The sequence below is a fragment of the Gadus morhua genome, chromosome 1 (assembly GCF_902167405.1).
Source record: "Gadus morhua chromosome 1, gadMor3.0, whole genome shotgun sequence".
NCBI lineage: Eukaryota > Metazoa > Chordata > Actinopteri > Gadiformes > Gadidae > Gadus > Gadus morhua.
The window spans coordinates 7,614,257-7,632,476 of record NC_044048.1 but is presented as its reverse complement, the minus strand read 5'-3'; the positions used below and the strand labels follow the sequence as shown (position 1 = coordinate 7,632,476).

General features: G+C 43.4%; 1 protein-coding gene across 1 annotated transcript; it reads right to left on the bottom strand.

The window, feature by feature from the left end:
* Positions 1 to 10,920: 10,920 nt before the first annotated feature.
* On the bottom strand, positions 10,921 to 14,954 carry LOC115550482 (zinc finger BED domain-containing protein 4-like). Its single transcript, XM_030365558.1, has 3 exons — positions 14,412 to 14,954; positions 12,757 to 13,421; positions 10,921 to 12,655 (listed from the first exon to the last, which is right to left on the bottom strand). The coding sequence occupies exons 1-3, from the start codon at positions 14,733 to 14,735 to the stop codon at positions 12,052 to 12,054; spliced, it is 1,593 nt and encodes a 530-aa protein (XP_030221418.1). The 5' UTR covers positions 14,736 to 14,954; the 3' UTR covers positions 10,921 to 12,051.
* Positions 14,955 to 18,220: the final 3,266 nt, after the last annotated feature.

Here is an 18,220-nt window from a genome sequence, read left to right as displayed (position 1 = left end):
TCCTTTACGGACAATCAGAGTGGGGGTGGTGAGTTTGGGGTACTACCCGGTTCCTCCTGGCACTCCAGCTCCCGCACTGACTCCGGTCCCCGAGCCCTGTCCGGTTCCTGAGACCACTCCTCTCCTGCCTGAGGAGGTCCGCCCCCTGCTCCTTCCAGAGGAGGTCCGGCCTCTGCTCCTGCCGGAGGGGGCCCGCCCTCCAGACCGTCCAGGGGAGGCACGCCCTCCGCTCCTGCCTCTGGGGTCCTGGCTTCCAGAGGGGGTCCGCCCTCTACTTGGCCTTCCTCCAGAGGGGACCCGCCCTCTACCTGGCCTTCCAGAGGGGGTCCGCCCTCTACCTGGCCTTCCAGAGGGGGTCTGCCCTCTACCTCGCCTTCCTCCAGAGGGGACCCGCCCTCTACCTTGCCTTCCTGAGGGGTCCCGCCTTCCAGAGGGGGTCCACCCTCTACCTCGCGTTCCAGAGGGGGTCTGCCCTCTACCTGGCCTTCCTCCAGAGGGGACCCCCCCTCTACCTGGCCTTCCTCCAGAGGGGACCCGCCCTCTACCTGGCCTTCCTTCAGAGGGGACCCGCCCTCTACCTGGCCTTCCTCCTGAGGGGCCCCGCCCTCTACCTCGTCTTCGCCGGCCTCCTGAAGGGTTCCGCCTTCGCCGCTGCCGGCCTTCAGAGGGGTTTCTTTGCCGTTGCAGGCCTCCTGAGGGACTGAGCCCTCATCATCCTTGCCGCCGGCCTCCTGAAGGGTTCCCCCTTCACTCTGCCTCTGCTTGCCCCCCAGGCCGTCCGCCTGAGGCTTCCTGCCATGCCCTGGGGCAGTTTTCTGGCCGCCCGCCTGACACCCCTCCGCTCTGCCCCAGTCCATTTATTTTTTTTGATTCCCTCCTCCTGGCTCCCCTCCACCCACCCGTTTTGGGTTTGACTTTCTTCGTTGTTGTTTTTTTTGCGCTTGTCGTGGGTCGCCTAGGAGTCTACCCTTAAGGGGGGGGGGGGGTACTGTCATGGTCTGTGTCGTGTTTTGGTGTGTTTCCCTCCTGTGTTGATAACTGCTCCCTCCCCTAATGTGTCTCAGCTGTTCCTCGTTGCGTTTGCTACTTAAGCCCTTGTCTTTCCTTTGTTCCTCTTGCTGTCATTGTGGTTAGTTCGTCCTGCGTGTCACCTGTGTTCCCTTGCTCCTTGCCCTTTGCCCCTTGCCTTAGCCTTTTGGCAGAAATAAAGTGCTGTTCTCCCTAAACCGTCTGCATCTGGGTCCTACCTGCCTGCCTGCACCGCTAACTGTAACAGATCCGGCTTATAAGCCCTCTTTAATTGAAAGAAACTGTCAAAAGAGACTTAATCTAACCCTCTTAAAACACAATATTGACTTTGTAATTTAGCTTTTCCAAGATGAGGTCAAACATGGACCAGAACATGTTTGTTGTACATGTCACAGATTATTGTTCCGAAAGCAAGTAAAATTATGTGACATAACTTCATATGAATCCAAGGCTTCAACTGTGTCAGCAATTGCAAAACCATGCATTGCTACAACATATCTCCATCAATGTGATAATCCATGTTTATCGCCATGCACACTAAATCAGACAGTTGCTGGGAAATTGTGGATATGTTTCAATTGCAACACCAAGATACTCAGTGGTAAGGTTCCCCAGGAGAGTGCTGTGAACAATATGGAATTAGATCCAATTCCTGATGAACTACGCACACTGAACTCATTAGAACAACACCAGTGCACATTGAATATTCCCTTTATGCGACTTGTGGCATTGCCACAAGGTTCTCAGAATTCTGTCCATGGCCCGGTGACGTGCGTTCCATCAAACAACAATGTAGTCACTTTGGTTCTCCCAAGGCTAGAAAATCAAGATTTAATGATACGAATAAAACTGAAAAGAAAACTTAGTTATAAGGGCAATTATCAGTATCAATATGTGCACACTCAAAAAATCCAAAATGCAATAGCATGTTTAAAGGACATCAATAAATGGTATAAGAACATAGACTTTAACACTGAATGGGAAAATCCCTTGCAAAAAGATACATGTTCTGTTTTGAAAGAATGCAACCCAGTTAATGACACTACATCTGCACCTGAAAGCAGTAACACTATTGACATTACAACTCAATCAGACCAGGGGCCTGTACCACGAAGCTCGCTTAGAGGGTTAGCGAGGTATGTTGAGCTCAAAGCCTGGGTTAGGTGTTCCACGAAAGTCGATCTCTTTTGGCGTTGCTGTATCACCATGGTGACTTATGCTGGCAACCAAACCTGGTCGGGAGCAGTTTTTCGGCTTAGTCTATCCGGAGATCGGCTACTTAAATCGGCGTGCGCAGCTTCCTAGCCCCTCCTCTGACAATGGCGTCACCGTTTGTGGGTGTTCCCGTGGACCTCGGCGCACTTCTCGTACAGGCGTCTCTCCGGTGACAGAGGGTTTTACGGGACAGAACCGATCCCTTGGCATTGTCTGACGATATTCAGATTTCAGACTCCTTTTGGACCTTATGTAGACAATGCTTACTGTTGCGCATTGTGTCTCCGTGACAGAGTGCTAGAGTGGAGGTAGCGCGTCAGTCCTCAATTTCTGCGCGGGGGGTTCGACTCCCAAGTGACGCGAATTCATGTGAAGCTTAAAAAGTCCCAATGCTCATGCATATGGAATGCCTATACACTAAAGCTTATGGAATTATATTTTTGTGCTTATTTCGAACTTGAACCCATATTTTCAAGGCCGTGCTGGCACCACATCTATGGGGGTGAAATGCATGATGATAGACCGGCGAATTTGAACCCCGGTCGCTGGTGTTCGGGTCTTATACTAATCCACTACGCTACAGCCGCTACCTCTCAGAGGTTGATAACATGCGATACATTTCTTACATTGGGTGTATTTAAAGTGAATTCCCTAAATGATAGAATAAGGCAGGATGGACGTTGCTTATGCATTTTTAAATCATCATCATTCTATTTGGATTAATGGCGAACAATTCTGCATTTAGCTGTTATTTTATAGACAATATGCAGAATCTTTTCCCTTATACACATATAGACTGCTTGATCTATCGTAAAGGTGAGAAAAATGACGCAAAAAACGCCCCTTTCAAGTGAACGCGCACTGAACCTAAAGCTGAAAACCTGGTTCAACTAATTGAATCTAAAGTGAGCTTCGTGGTACCATTTAACTCTGATTGCGAGTTGCGGCTCTGTCGAGCCAGGTTTTCCCAAGAAAGCCTGGGGGTTCGTGGTATACCCCCCAGGTGACAGATGATGAAGAACATGACCACATATATGAAAGTCAAACACACGGGATACATTTGGACCCATGTTTACAACTAGGGAAGCAAACAATTAATCGATTATCCCGTAATTCCCCACCAGTCCACGTGAGGGCGCGCTTGACGCCAGACGTACTTGACGCACCCGCGGTAACACAAGCGAAGCAGGACAAGACAAACGAAAAGCGGGACACTGACACGATGAAGAGGGCAAACCGGAGTGCAGTATGGAGCCACTTTAAGTTGGTTAATGACGACAAAGACGCCAAATGCACAATATGTGAAAGTATTTTAAAGTACAACAACTCCACGACTTCGTTGAATTACCACCTAAATGTGTCACATTCAGCCGTGCTACAAGCAGCGAGTGGTTCTCAATCTCAGCCTATAATCACCACAGCGTTGGGACGAAGGGTATGTGACTCCACAAAAGCAGAGGGCATTACCCAGTGGATCTGTAACATGATTACTACAGACCTGCTGCCGATAAATGTTGTTGACGGACAGGGATTTCGAGAGGTAATAAAGTTCATCGAGCCAGGGCACAATATCCCCTCTAGAAGAACCATAACCACCCGCGTGGAAGCAAGCTACGCGAGGAAGAAGGCTGAGTTCAAAATAGGGATGTTTTTGTTTTGTTTTACGAAGACACACCTCTATCCTCAGGCAGCCTATATTTTAGGTTGACTAGAGCTACGACAGTTCAGTCCTTTTTTTTTTTACTAATGTTATTGTGATATTGTCCCATTTCCCAGTTTAAGGGGGATTAGAAATGCTGCCAATAGTCCACATGTGACACCTTATTTACTTTTCAGAATTTATTTTATTATGCTGCTAAGAGACAGTGCACTAATTTATTTTCATGTTAAATGTTCCAATGTAATATTTTGATTTTGGTTGATTTGGTTTGTTATGCTACCAAAATGAATAAATCTTTGATTAAGGAATATGATATGCATTTTTTCTTTTTTATAAGGAAGATAGCATTTTATGTTACGTATACTGTAGATAGAACCTATTCAGAAGGAAATTCAGCTTCTCAAAAGAATTGCCGCTTATCAAGTAATCGATCATCGATCGATAAGATGAAACAACTATCGATTAATGAATTACTCGATAATTTGCATCCCTATTTACAACCCAGTGTTTCCCCTACCATTGTTCAGGCCTGGCGGGCCGCCAGGCCAACGAGCGCCCCCGCCAGGCCAACAACCGTCCAAAAAAAAACAACAACTGCGCTGTCGCAGTTTGCGACACCGCAGCCCCATCATAACGGACAATCTGACAGCATTAAGTTATATCATCATTAGCATGGCACCACCAAAAATTGTATTGTAAATAAAATTAGTTTATTGTTAATAACGTGTTTATTGAATCATTATCAACTTGTGATGGCTAAGCAAATGTTTTATATGGAAATAACCAACAAATACTCTAGCATCCCGTGAAAAATGTATAACAAATAACACTATCAGCTCTTAGCACCAGGCCTAAAAAAAATTCTAGGGGAAACACTGCAACCAATTGATATTGCACAAGAAATATTTGATCAGCATTTCGAAAGTGTTTCATCAATAGCTCCAGCTGAAGGAAACAGTCCTGTTAGGCTGCTGACAGATGTTGGCAATGAAGCAAAATGTCTTCCAACTCTTTTCCCTAAAGGGACAGAAGCTGGTCGTTCGTACCAGCGTACCATCCAAATGGATAGCAGCATTACCATGCAGGGGAAACATTGGCTATAACTTCCGCCATGCTTTCAAACAAAAACTGTGTACAAAATGTCTTAAAATGTGATCTTGGTTACAAGTTCCTTAAACCAATCAGAGGGACTCCAGTTTTTTGGCAAGGTGTACAGAAATATCTATTTTCTATCGTTCGTCAGCTTGGTGTCCCTACTTGGTTCTGTTCATTTTCATGTGCTGATTTACGCTGGATGGAACTCATAGATGTTTTCATGAAAATACAAACCATACAGGGAAATGTCAACGACATGGATTGGTCACAGAGGTGCAATTTACTCAAAACTAATCTGGTTACTGCAGCAAGAATGTTCCAACACAGATTTCACACTTTCCTAAATGAAGACATCAAGTCACCAGCTAACCCCATTGGTAAAGTTATCGAGACATTTTTTAGAGTTGAATTCCAACAACGCGGCTCACCCCAGGGTATCGTTTGAAAATTTTCGATACCGAAACCGATACCTTTAATTCGATACGATACCTTCACGGTACTTTTTCCGATACTTTATATTATGAAAACCTTATAGGATTATCGGCCAACAATGATTATACATTGAGCACCATAATTCGTTAATAACTCTAGCACTTTGAGATTAAAAGGATACAATGACAATGAGGTCAATGGGCAAACTGGCAGTTTTATTGTGAGGGAATTTTTTATATATTTCAAATAATCATATATACAACATAACATATTTTTTAATATTTGCCATCTACGTGGTTACTAATGTTAAAGTTGCAGTAACTTGTATCGATCCATTCTCAGTTAGAATTCTTATGGAGGAAGATAATCATATCTGCCTTTTCTGGGAGGAGACGGGCCCTTTCCAGACTAATTTTGTCCCCAGCTGTTGAGAAAGTGTGCTCAGCTGGATTGAGGACACAAGTACCTAGCACTTAGATCAAACAAAATCGGTAAAGTCTCCTTTCTCTCCAACCACCAGATTACTGTATTTGTTGAGGTCAACACATCAGATAGGCTTCTATACAGCTCCAACTCCTTTCTTGTCCTCTCTGCATCAGTCCGCGTGTTGGCACCGTCTACATTACCGCTGGCGCTGATGGTTAGGGCCCTCTCTTCCCCCACAAAGAGTTCACCGAGTGTAGTCAGGGGGGTCGACCTCTTTTGTGGTGGAATCTGAAAAAAAAGCAGATGAATGCAACATGGCTCAGAATGACACTCAAGACAGGGGACAGTGGCATGGCATTGATATTATCATATACATAATTTTTCCTTAGCTCTTACCTAATCCACGCCATCATCTTCATTCCCTTCCAGTGATGCTTCTTCTTCCTCCTCCGCCTGGCCATCATCAGATAGATATCTGTCGGCTTAATATAAACCCCTCTGAACGCGCAAGCAAGCCTCTTCCTCAAGCCTTGCCCACATGGCAACATCCTGGACTTTAGCCTTAAACCGCGGACCCATAGCGGTGGCCTCTTCCAGGAACGCCCGGATCTTCGGCTCCTGTTAGAGCAAATTATAAGACATACAAGTCAGTATGTCACAAGTGCTGGCTTGGACAGATGGACCTTAGTACGAAATGAAATGGGAGATAGTCAAAGGCAAATGCAAAGCCAACTAACGGTAGTGTTTTATTTACATTATACTACAATCACACGCCATGTTGGTGACTTTGAAAAAAAAAAAATCTTTGCTCAACTAACGATCTAGTCAATTACGTTAGCTACCGTAATATTAGCTGGCTCACAGCTAACCTGCTATTAGCTAGCTAACTTCTAGCAGGAAACGTACCTGTTATGTCATCGTTGCTATCCCAGCAGATGGAGTGTTGAAGACGGTGCAGTTGTCCAGTCTTAAATTGATGACATGGATGATCAAATGTTCCATCATTTTGAGGTGTGCCCGGACTTGCATTTTATAATCACCAAGCAACGGTTGCATTTTACAGTATTGCTGTCAATTTTGACGAAATATAACCAAGTTTTTGAACGCATAGCACTAAATTCAGTCAATTTGTCCCGCTTTCAAATCAAATCGAAGGCAGTCACGAGCCTCACGTGACGTCACCCAATAGCTTCATGCTGACTTGTCAGTCAAGTCGCCTGTACACAACAACAACAACGGTAGTGATTGGCTGGCTACGATAGATAATAAAATAAAAGCTTTCACGTCGTCTACCGTAAAGTATCGAAATTTGGCACCTTTTTCTCCAAAACAATTCGATACTCGGTAGGACCGACATAATTCGGTCGGTGCCAAATGGCACCGTTGTTCGATACCCAAGCGACAGTTCCGAGTATATCCATATCTTTGGACGATCAAAGTGCATCCGCTATCATCGTGTTGCTATGCTGTCTATATTGGATTTTCTTTAACAAATGATTTGTTCCTGAATTGATAGATAGTATTTCTCGATTGATGAGGAATTGATAGTCCGATCATAGACGATCGAACCAGAGAATCTGTCATCACATAGCTGAAAACGATAGCATTATCCTTGATGGATGTGTATGACATGAGTGAGCACGGATTACAGGGGACGTAAGACACGCACGCACACATATTAGAGAATGTAGGACAGATGGGTACAGCAGACGGGAGATGAATACAGCAGAAACATGCGGACATGTTGTTGCAACACTACCTCGAATTTACACACATTAAAAAAAAATTAAAACAAAGGTTAACAGTGTGCTGAGGTGAAACATAACTGATGCAAATATTTACACGGTAGAACAAGAGAGTAACCCCATACACATTGTCTGTTCTGGGTGGAAAATGCACCAAAAATAGGAAAGAACAAAGACGAAGAAGTCATAGAATTTATTGATAAATACATCAGTTGTGAACTCCCCCCTGGAACCGACGCATTACTTTAAGTTGTTTCTAGCATTCAAAAACACAGCTCCAAACACTCAAAGACTTGTAGGAAAAAAGGCACAACATGCAGATTTAACTTTCCACGTCCTCCAAGCAACCACACCTTTCTTTGTAAAAGTAAAACAGACGAAAACCAGGAGGTAACAGACGTTGATCCGATAGACATCTATTTTGGCATGCTTTAAGTTAATTTTTTTATTTTTTATCGCAATTAACGCATGTGCAGAATGATCCGCCCCGTGCATGATGCATCCCACCCGCTCTGTACTACTGTCACTTCAACGTTGTGGCTTTCCCATGATCAGAGTAGCTGACTAACCACGGACCTATAACTGCTGCAAGTCAAGAAACTCATTTTAAGAATGCAAGGCAGAAAAGACCCTGGTACTGCTTTTAACCAGATGATGTTCTTCTCTACATGCACATGCTCAGCATAATCGTCTGCATTGTTCACTGAAGTAAAACCCTTTGAGTAAACTGTTCAACAAAGTAACTTGTCCCACCACAGCCCGTGTTCTAATAAAGACAATCTACTTATTATGAGGATTTTTTTATTTCCTGAAAGCACAAAAAAAAAGAAGTCATTTATATATGTTTTTAGAGCAGGGAACAGTAGCCTATCCCAGTTTGCACCTCACCCACCTATAACTTATGTTCCAAAATTTGGATCTCCAAAGCATCCTTTTGCATCTTTTGAATTGTTACAATTGCATGGAGGTTGGTGAGGGCATCTGGTTCAAGTAGGGCGATGACGCCATCAGTAACTGGAAGAAGATGATTAGACAGTGCAATTATTACTTGAGCCAGAATATTGCCCCATCTTATTTGCAACGCGCTGGGTTGCGTGTACATATTTAATTATTTTGAATAACCAACCTCTTATACTGTAAAGGCACTTCTATCCTGGGGGGTGGGGGGGATCAGAGGAGCTCCCCCCAGGGATGCCCTCAGCCACAGGACGCATACTCTGTTGGCTGAGGGCCATCTCCTCAGCCTCTGTGAGGGCTGCAGGTGGTGGACCCCCTCCAGTCTGCCGGGCCTCTGCATTTTTTCGATTTGCTAACATGGAGGAAAATGTTACCCTAATATTCAGTAAGTGCTATTTTGAAGACATATATATATATATATATATATATATATATATATATATATATATATATAAATAATGCATTTTGCCTAGGTGTAGCCTTCTAATATATCTAAATCCTATTAAATATTGGCAGTGTTGGGGTGGCTGTGAAATGTACTACTTAAATATAGTATACAAATATATAATACATGTTGAACATAGCTGTTAAATTAGGTAGAGCAGGCAAAATAGCACAATTGATTGGATTTCAATTAAACATTAGTTTACCTGTTTAAACTATATTTTTGTACTTCATTTGCTGCCAAGTCCTCGTGGGGCAACTCGGGGTTGCGTAAATTGACACACACACACACACACACACAATTTACATATTGAATAAGTGGAAGATATTAAACTTTCCTCTTATTTTATTTTATTTTACTAATTTATTTTACCCACGCATTGACTTGTTCAGCTATTTACTGCCAAGCTCTCTCTCGCTCTCTCGCTGCCGCGGCAGAATTGCTTTTTTTTGTTAAAATGGGTAACTGTTCGGCATACGCGCATTAGAATTTCCAATTCCGTGGGGGAAAAGTAAGTGGATCTACGCTTTTGGTCCATGTTTGATCATGTTATCAGAGATCCATTGATGATGGCTCTTTATAGTCAACAGGCACGCCCTCAACCCAGAGTGAACATACTCAGAGTTGATTAAACCAACGCTGATCACCTGTTCTGAAACCGAAAACCCAGAGTTGCTTTTCAACCCTGAACTCTGAGTCAACCAACTCAGAGCGCAGGATTAAACTCAGAGTATGTTAAACCAGCTACCTGAAACAGGCCTCAGATGTTTGGGTTAATCAATACAACAAAGACCTTTTGCGTTGCTGGAATGCCAACATGGACATACAATATGTCTGCAATGCTTTTGCTTGTGTAGTATACATATCATACATCTCAAAAGCAGAACAAGACATGGGCTTATTGTTACAACATACACAAAATGAAAGTGTCTTTCTATACAATCGTGAGGTTTCAGCTCAAGAAAGTTTTTATCGAGTTACAAACATGAATCTGAACGAATGCTCAAGACACATTTATCGGGTTAGACATTTATCCCTACTGGAGAAAATACTGTCAGAATGAGTCTCCCTCAGTGTCATTCAACGCAAAGCAGAACAAGGTGACACATCAACAGACCAAATATGGATGACGAGCATAACTGGCCGCTACAAAAACCGCCCCCAGGTCGCAATTTTCCATGATATTTGTCTAGCCACATTTGTTTCAAAATACAGAGTTGTGTACGGGAAAGAGCAGCACAGCAAAGGCTCTGTTAAACTGGAAAATAACACTGGCTTTGTTAAGAAAAGAACTAGGACATCTGATGCTGTTGTTAGATACGCTCGTTTCTCAAAAACCAAATATCCAGAAAAACACTACCAAAGCTTGCTACAATTGTTTTTGCCTCATTATTCAACAGATCAGTTAAAACCTCCAACGTACAGCAGTTATGAGCAGTTTTGCAGCACCGGTTCCATCACTAACAGCAGCAATACAACGCAAAGTGTTAAAGAAGTTGTAGATTTGAACAGATCCATGTTTGAAGTAGAAGCAGATGAGCTTGACAGATGCCAAGAGGTTGCAGGGCACCATGGGGCTCACGAGGAGGCATGGGCAGACCTTTGTCCTGAACAGTGTTGTTTTTGGCAGGCATTTTAGATTTAGTTTTAGTCTTAGTCTTTTGACGAAATGCTTCTTAGTTTTAGTCCCATTTTAGTCATTTCTATCTTTGAAAGTTTTAGTCTAGTTTTAGTCTGACGAAAACTCAAAAGGTTTTAGTCTAGTTTTTGTCCGACGAAAACTCCAAAGGTTTTAGTCTAGTTTTAGTCCGACGAATACTCAAAAGGTTTTAGTCAAAAATCAAACATAGATAAGATGCGTGTATTTATTTAATAGGCCAATACATTTATCATAATGAAGCACACTGAGACTGATCTAACTTTCAAAAGGTGAGTTTTTGTTTTTTTTCTCGACTTTTTTCTCTCTACCTTTTCTTTTATTATTTTGTTGCAGACAACACAATGGCACACAATGAGTATTGTATCACAATAAAATATGATTAAACAAAAATAAAGCTCACTTGACTTCACATGAACTTGAAGTAGGAGGGTAACACAATGTGGCTCCTAGTGCAATTCTACTAAAATATGAGGGGTTGGGGAACAGTAATCTTACTCTTAACAAACAAGTTTCACAACCACAAGTCAAGTTATAGAGACATTAAAATCCCAACATGGCCATGAATGGATTTCCAAATATGTAAAGATCAAACAAAACAAAGATCTGCATACATAAAAACAGAAATTTTAAGGCAACCAGCTCTGCAAATACAAATATTTAAGGCAACCAAACAGAATCAACATGGAAGCGCAATACAATCTGTACAATCAATGATACAAGTCAACTAAGTCAAGTAACTTGCCACTACTAGGTTCACACTGGCGGCCTGAATCTGGCCCGAATCAGATCTGCGGCAGATCAGATCAGACATACAAGCTCCACATGGGTCACATCACAACATTGGAGCTTGTAGATCTGACACAGATCTGATTCAGGCCAGATTTAAGCTGCCAGTATAAACTGGGCCTAGGTAGCCTCAGTAGCCTACCGGTTCAATTTGAGGAAAGCACTTCTCTCTAAAATGACTCTGGCTCTGTTGCGACGACCACGACTGAGGTCACCTGTAACACTGAACACTCTCTCGGCAAATGCTTGAGAGGCAGGCATGGCTATAATATCTAAGGCAATGGGTTTCAGGAGAGGATATGCATGATCCGGCTGTGCAATCCAAAACTCAAGGGCACTTGAGCACTCTTCTTCAGTTAAGTGGGACAGTTCCTGCTTATACTTCTCCATTTCATGCCTGACGCACGGTTTTGGCCGGCTAGACTTGGATGGTCGGTGTGTTTTGGAAAAATATTTAAATCTTGACCGTTTTTTCAGTGGTTCGGCTGCTGCTCCTTCTCCCTTCTCCGATTCCTCAGCCTCCTCCTCACGAACTACTGGTGGAACCAACTGAACAATGTACTCTTGCGCTTTTCTCAGAATGTCCTGAATTTGTAAATCATCATTCGTGAGGAGTGATTCTGTTGGATCGAGGAAGCAAGCAGCAGCAGCAAGGGGTGAGAATTGAGTGCGTGCTGTCAAGAAAGCAGCCGAATCGCAGCTCTATGTTGGCCCTCATCTTTACTGCCAAGGACCCTAGGTCCTTGAAAGTATGACCCTGCTCATCAAGTATGTCAGACAGGTGAGCTTGTAGGTCAAGAAGGGCAGGAATGACAAGGGACAGACTCTGTGTGTCGCTTTGCAGCATCTGTGTATGCTCAGCAAAGGGGGAGAGCAATTCTTTCACAGCGGTCAGCTTTTGCCATTCACTTGGTAGGAGATAGTCCCACGTCATGCCATCCGCAACTTTCACAACCGAGTCCTTTACTTGAAGAAGCCGGTTGATCATAATGTAGGTGCTCGACCACCTAGTGGGGCAGTCCTTCACCAGAGTTAATTTGCACTCCTTCAATAGCCTCTCAGTTGCTACGGAAGATTTTCGGAAGAGCTTCACCAGTGAACGGACCTTATCTAGAAGTTTGTTAACACTTGTTTCTTTTTTTATCATGCCAACCACCAGCTGTAGCGTGTGGACGACGCAGGGGGTCCTCACCATCGCTCCATACCTTTATAGAAAAATACAAGAACACAACAAAAGAAACAATTAACACTTAAAACAAAAACACAAACATCTAATGTGACTGAGTGCTAAACTGAAATAATTTACCTCTGTTCGTCTGTAGCCAGCACAGGGTCTTCACTGTCGCTCTCCAGGGAGTCGTCCTCCATGCTGCTCTCACTCTCCTCCTCCTCTACAGGTTTGAATGCAGCTACCATGTTGCTCCCGTTGTCCGTTATGGCTGTCAGTATTTTGTTTTGCGGTACACCCCAGTCTTCTGTGCACCGGTCAACACAGGTTTTTATGCTCTCTGCCGTGTGTGGATGAGTAAGCTGGATCAGAGATAATAATATGTGACATGCTTTTTTGTCGTCTGGGCAATAGTAGCAGGCACTGATGGCAAGAAATGAGGCTGTGAGGCCTTTCTTGGACCATATGTCCAGGCCAATGGTGATCCTTTGTGCTGTGGCAAGCTGCTCTCTGAATTTTAGTTTGGCATCAAGGTATACTTTATCAATTAAATTGTTCACTTTAGTTCTTTTTGGGATGGTCAGTCTCTTGTCAAACTTCTCAATCATGAGGATGAATTCTTCGTCCTCCACAATGGAAGCAGGAAGCCCTGTCCGACCGATCCATAAAGCAATTGCCATTTCTTTTCTCAGTTGTTCCCGATCGTTCTCGTCATATTTCGTTGCCGCTGCAAATGACTTTTCTAAGGAGGTCTGCTGCTGCACTCCACTTGGTTTCTTCTTTGGGGTTATGCTCGCTGGGATCTAGATGAGGGGGCAAATCGACAAAAGAAATACACTTAATACCAGACCTTAAATGCATACAGATAAAGACAGATTATGTATAATTTAAAATACAATTGTGCTCACAGCAGTAGCAGTTTAAGGTGCAGTATGAAAGATAATTGTGGCAACAGTTACATAAATATATTGCAGTTTGTTATTCTATATAAATGATGTACCTACCATATAAATTATATGGTAGGTACAATACAACTACAGTACTTATTGTGATGCTTTAATGCAATATTGCAGGGTTTCACAAAGTGGATTCCAGGGACTATTAATTAGGAGAGTCTAACCCTAAAGTATGTAACAGTGTACAAATGTAATCAAATTGTTAAGACCTTGGAATTAAAATGTTTGAGAACCACTGCAATATAGCCAACCCTATGAGCCAAACCCAGTCAACTAAAGGATTGGAATGTGACGTCAGCTTTTTACGGAAAGAGATGGTGCACAGTTCATGGTTTGGGCTGTGTGACGTGAAGTAACTACCCTTTTTGGTGGCTTTAAAACACAAGGCTAACAGCAAATTAATCGGCTTAAGTACATAAACCTGATGTCGGAGGAATGACACACGCAGATGGCAATTTAACGTGAACATAAAACAACCAAGCTGCCCCAGTGTCCATGCACACTTTATTATTAGTTACAGCATCCACGTGTGTTGCTTACGATAGGGAACAGCAACAGGTCTGCAGACTACACAAACATGGATCAAAGCATTTCACTTGCTGCCCGTCCACAAATGAACGGGGTTTTTGCTAAATTAATAGAAGGGCTGGTTTAAGCAGGGCCCCTGCAGCCCCATTCATTCTAGCTTTAGCATGTAGCACTAGGAAGCGGTCTCATCTGCACGACGGGGGAGGTGTGTAACCACCAGTAAGTACCACCACCGCCACAAAACTTTATCACAGGCCAGCCTAGCATTGACTAAAGCTAGCATATGCTTTATTGTTGCAGGTAACTTACCTTCGCAAAAATAGCAGGATGGCTGGCCTTCAGGTGCCTTTTGAGGTTTGTGGTATTTTTTCCTGCGAGTTTGAAGCCGCAGCATGAAGTTGTGGTGACGGTCGTGGCTTCGTCTCCGTGACCGTCGTTCGACTCGGCTCCCTGTCCCCGTACTGCCCGTACAAGGCATTCTGTGGCATTGGCCTGTGGGCTGTATCTGAAGTGGGACCATAAATCATCCCTCTTCTTACGACCACCCGCACCCGGCACCACTGCTGCTGCTGCCATGGTGTGTGTGTGTGTGTGCCTCGTGACGTCTGAGCTCTTGATTGACATTGCGCGCATATTATAGTTGGCGGGAAAAAAGCATGTTTTGAAACTTTGTTCGTCCACTCACTAACAATTTAGTCTCGTCTAGTTCTCGTCTGACGAAAATGTCTACATTTTTCGTCACATTTTAGTCTTTATATGGCTTTGGTGACGTTCGTCTTAGTCTCATTTTCGTCATGGAAAAAAGGGGTCTGACGACGTCATTTTCGTTTTCGTCTTGCCTGACGAAAACAACACTGGTCCTGAATCAGAGTTGGAGCGATTAGAATGTCAGGAGGAGATGACAAATAACAACGACACAAATCCAAATGAAAGAGAAACCATACCAGACTTGCAGTCGGACACAAACACAACACTGTCTAAAGAATTTCCCACACAAACAATACAAAGAGCTGAAGGTCTATCCATAATGCTCACATTAAATGATCAACAGACTCTAATATTTGACAAAATACGCACATGCTGCCTTGACAAAGTCAATGGCAAAAACCCTGACCCGTTTCGCATCATTTCGCTTACATTGAGGCGACAAAAAAACCAAGAGTTTGCTAAAACATTAAATCGTCTTAGAAAACACGAAAAAGGAGACGAACTTTATGAGCGAGATGAAGTCTTACTAAAACAACGCCAGATAGGCAGTGGCGAACTTAGCCCTTTGGGGGCTCCAGGCGAACAGTCATTTGGGGGCCCCTGCATCTACCGGTCTAATGTACCTTATATCGCATAATATATAGCATAATGAGATACTCCATACAAGGGATGAACAAAAGTCACTATCCTTCTTTCATGCAAATGTTAATTATCTATTTAAAAATTGAGAATAACATACAAAACAATAAGATTCGTTATGTTGACACATTACACTGACTGTTAACCTTATGTCATCATTTACCTGAGGGTTTCCAGTAGGTCACAGCAGCTCTCTGCTGTGACCTACTGGAAACCTACTGATAGCTGCTTCCAGCTATCAGTATTTTTCCTGTGCTCTTCAGACCTTTCATGGTTGATTAGATGCATTGCAAGGTTATTCCAGTCTTTAAATCCTTCCTCACTCAGTTTTTGTTTTCCAAAAAGGCAACAACAAAAGCAAGAAACACGGTCTGCACTTTCACTGTAGACTAACCAAGACCTGTTCACCCTCTCACCATTTTTCATTACTATGTAATAGTATGCTTTTTGTGAATCTGCGGCCCTTGGGCCAGAGTGCTGGGTCATCCACAAGAATATGTGTCTCGCAGTCATTGTTATCGTTATTGTCATCAATTTCAATAACCGAAGTGGAAGAAGGAGAGTGAGAAATATTCACTACCAGTTGTGCATAATCTCCGTCAGTTTGTTGACACACGTCATTAGCATCGCTGCTGGCTGAGCCAGAGCCACTTGGAATGAAAGGAGCAGTAACGTGACAGCAAACGACGTTGACGGCTGCTCTTGATCCTCCGACGGTCCCGCTGACACTGCGGTGGCTGTAAAAAAGCTGGATAGCTTTGGTAGCTTTGAAAGAAAGTCCTGAATTTGGTCTTTCTTCTTCTTTTTATGTGACCCGCTTTCGTACGATCGCTTTATGTCTCACTCGATTTCTCTCTCTCTCTCTTACCGCTTACTGTTTTTAATTGGACATCATTGTGCGCACTACATGGAATAGTCCATGTAGTGCAGACTGAAGGGGGGTGCACACGGAAAGATCGTCAAAACATGAGTAATTAGACATCCCGATGCTACTATTGTGAAGAGATTTTTATAAAAATTATAAATATGGGGACAAAATATATGCATTGGGGCATTTTGGGGGCCCCACAAACCTTCTATGGGGCCCGGGGCTCCAGGCAAATGCCTGGTTTGCCTAATAGTACGGCCCGCCACTGCACCAGACAGGGCATTTTTTGTAAGTATTTTAAAACCTGAGCATATATCCTGCCCTGAAATAGCAGTAAATAGCAGTAATAAAAAAGAGCATGAGAACAGCATAAATAATGAAACACATTCAACATTTCAGTCCCACAGAGACTTTACAAGGAACATGCTTAGAGCCTATTAATGTTTTGGTTAGGACCAAACAACAAAGTCTTAATAGACAAAATATACAGCCAAACAAGGGCTGGAGTTTGTGTGGCTCGGATTGTAACCAAGCCCCCAGGAACACTGCATACTTCCGCAATCCACCAGTGCTCAGCGGCCAAGCCTGGTATTGCAGCTGTTTAAGCGGGCTGTGGACGGGTCCCTCAAATCATGGGACCCAGAAGTAGATATCTCCGTTCACTCCAATACAAGTGGGGAACAGGAATGTGTCTCCGCAAAAAATGTCTGGATATCAATCAAAGGCTCATAATTACCTTAAATGCCATGTCCTCAAAACGCCACCTCAAGCGTTTTATTAGCCGTTATCTCGCTGGGGAAGAGGGGTGTGCAGCTGAAAGGAGTCGTAGTGAAACAAATGGCATCCGAGAGGGCCTAGTTCAGTGCTCCGTTAACGTGTCCGATATTTGGACTGGTTCATCTGCTGCTCAATAACTCTCACGGTCCTCTGCTTGCGATCATTGTGATTCATCATGTATTGGTCCATTTATTCAAAAGATCCAAAGACAAAGAACAGGTGCATTACGGTATCATTTTATATTGTTGTTGGACCGGAGTGGGGGGATGGGCACGCATGCGTTCTATATTTCTGCATCCGGTATGTCACGGACTAGGCCACGTGTCTTGGCCCCATAACGCGGAAGCAAATCGCTCCTGTATGTTACCCTGCGCAACTGAGCAGTTTGTATATGAATGAATGGGCGGCCACTTTCCAGTCCGTGGTCCATCCTTTATTATGTCCATGATGTAACGCGTTACCGGACTCAGTAACTGTAATAATATTACCGAAATATAGTTAGTAACACGTTATATTACTCTGTTACTGCCTAAATGTAATATATTACGGTAATGCGTTACGCCCAACACTGCTCCTGTGTGATAAATTAATGTGGCTCTCAGGCCCTGGTATATGCATGTGTATCTTCTTGTGTTCCTCCTAACGGGGGAGAGCCCCTCGAAGTGTCTCCTGTGTGATAAATTAATGTGGCTCTCCCGTTCTTGAGGCTGACTGGTGCATTGTCTGAGTGTCTACCATTTGCCTGGATGGGGAAATGGGGCCTTCGGCTCCGGCCTTGACCTGACTATATTATCATGTTTGTGTTATGTGTTCGTTGGGTTAGAGCAAGAGTTGACTATATTCAGGGATTAAAGTGAAAAAAAATCTTCTGACTGAAATTTTATTCGCGCTACAGCCAAGTCACGTGCAGTGTGTGAAACATGTTCCAGGTTAGGTTAATTGACACCTGCTTAAGAAATACAAATGTATAAGACGTCAGCACCAAATGCAGCCATCACGTTTAAATGCTCGACCAATACTGTTTTACAGGAGGAGGATTTTAAACAGCTGTTCTTTTGCATCTATTGCAATTTTTTTGTTGTCTTTTCAATTAGACTCTAAGATTTTTTTTTTGCAAAGCTTGTCT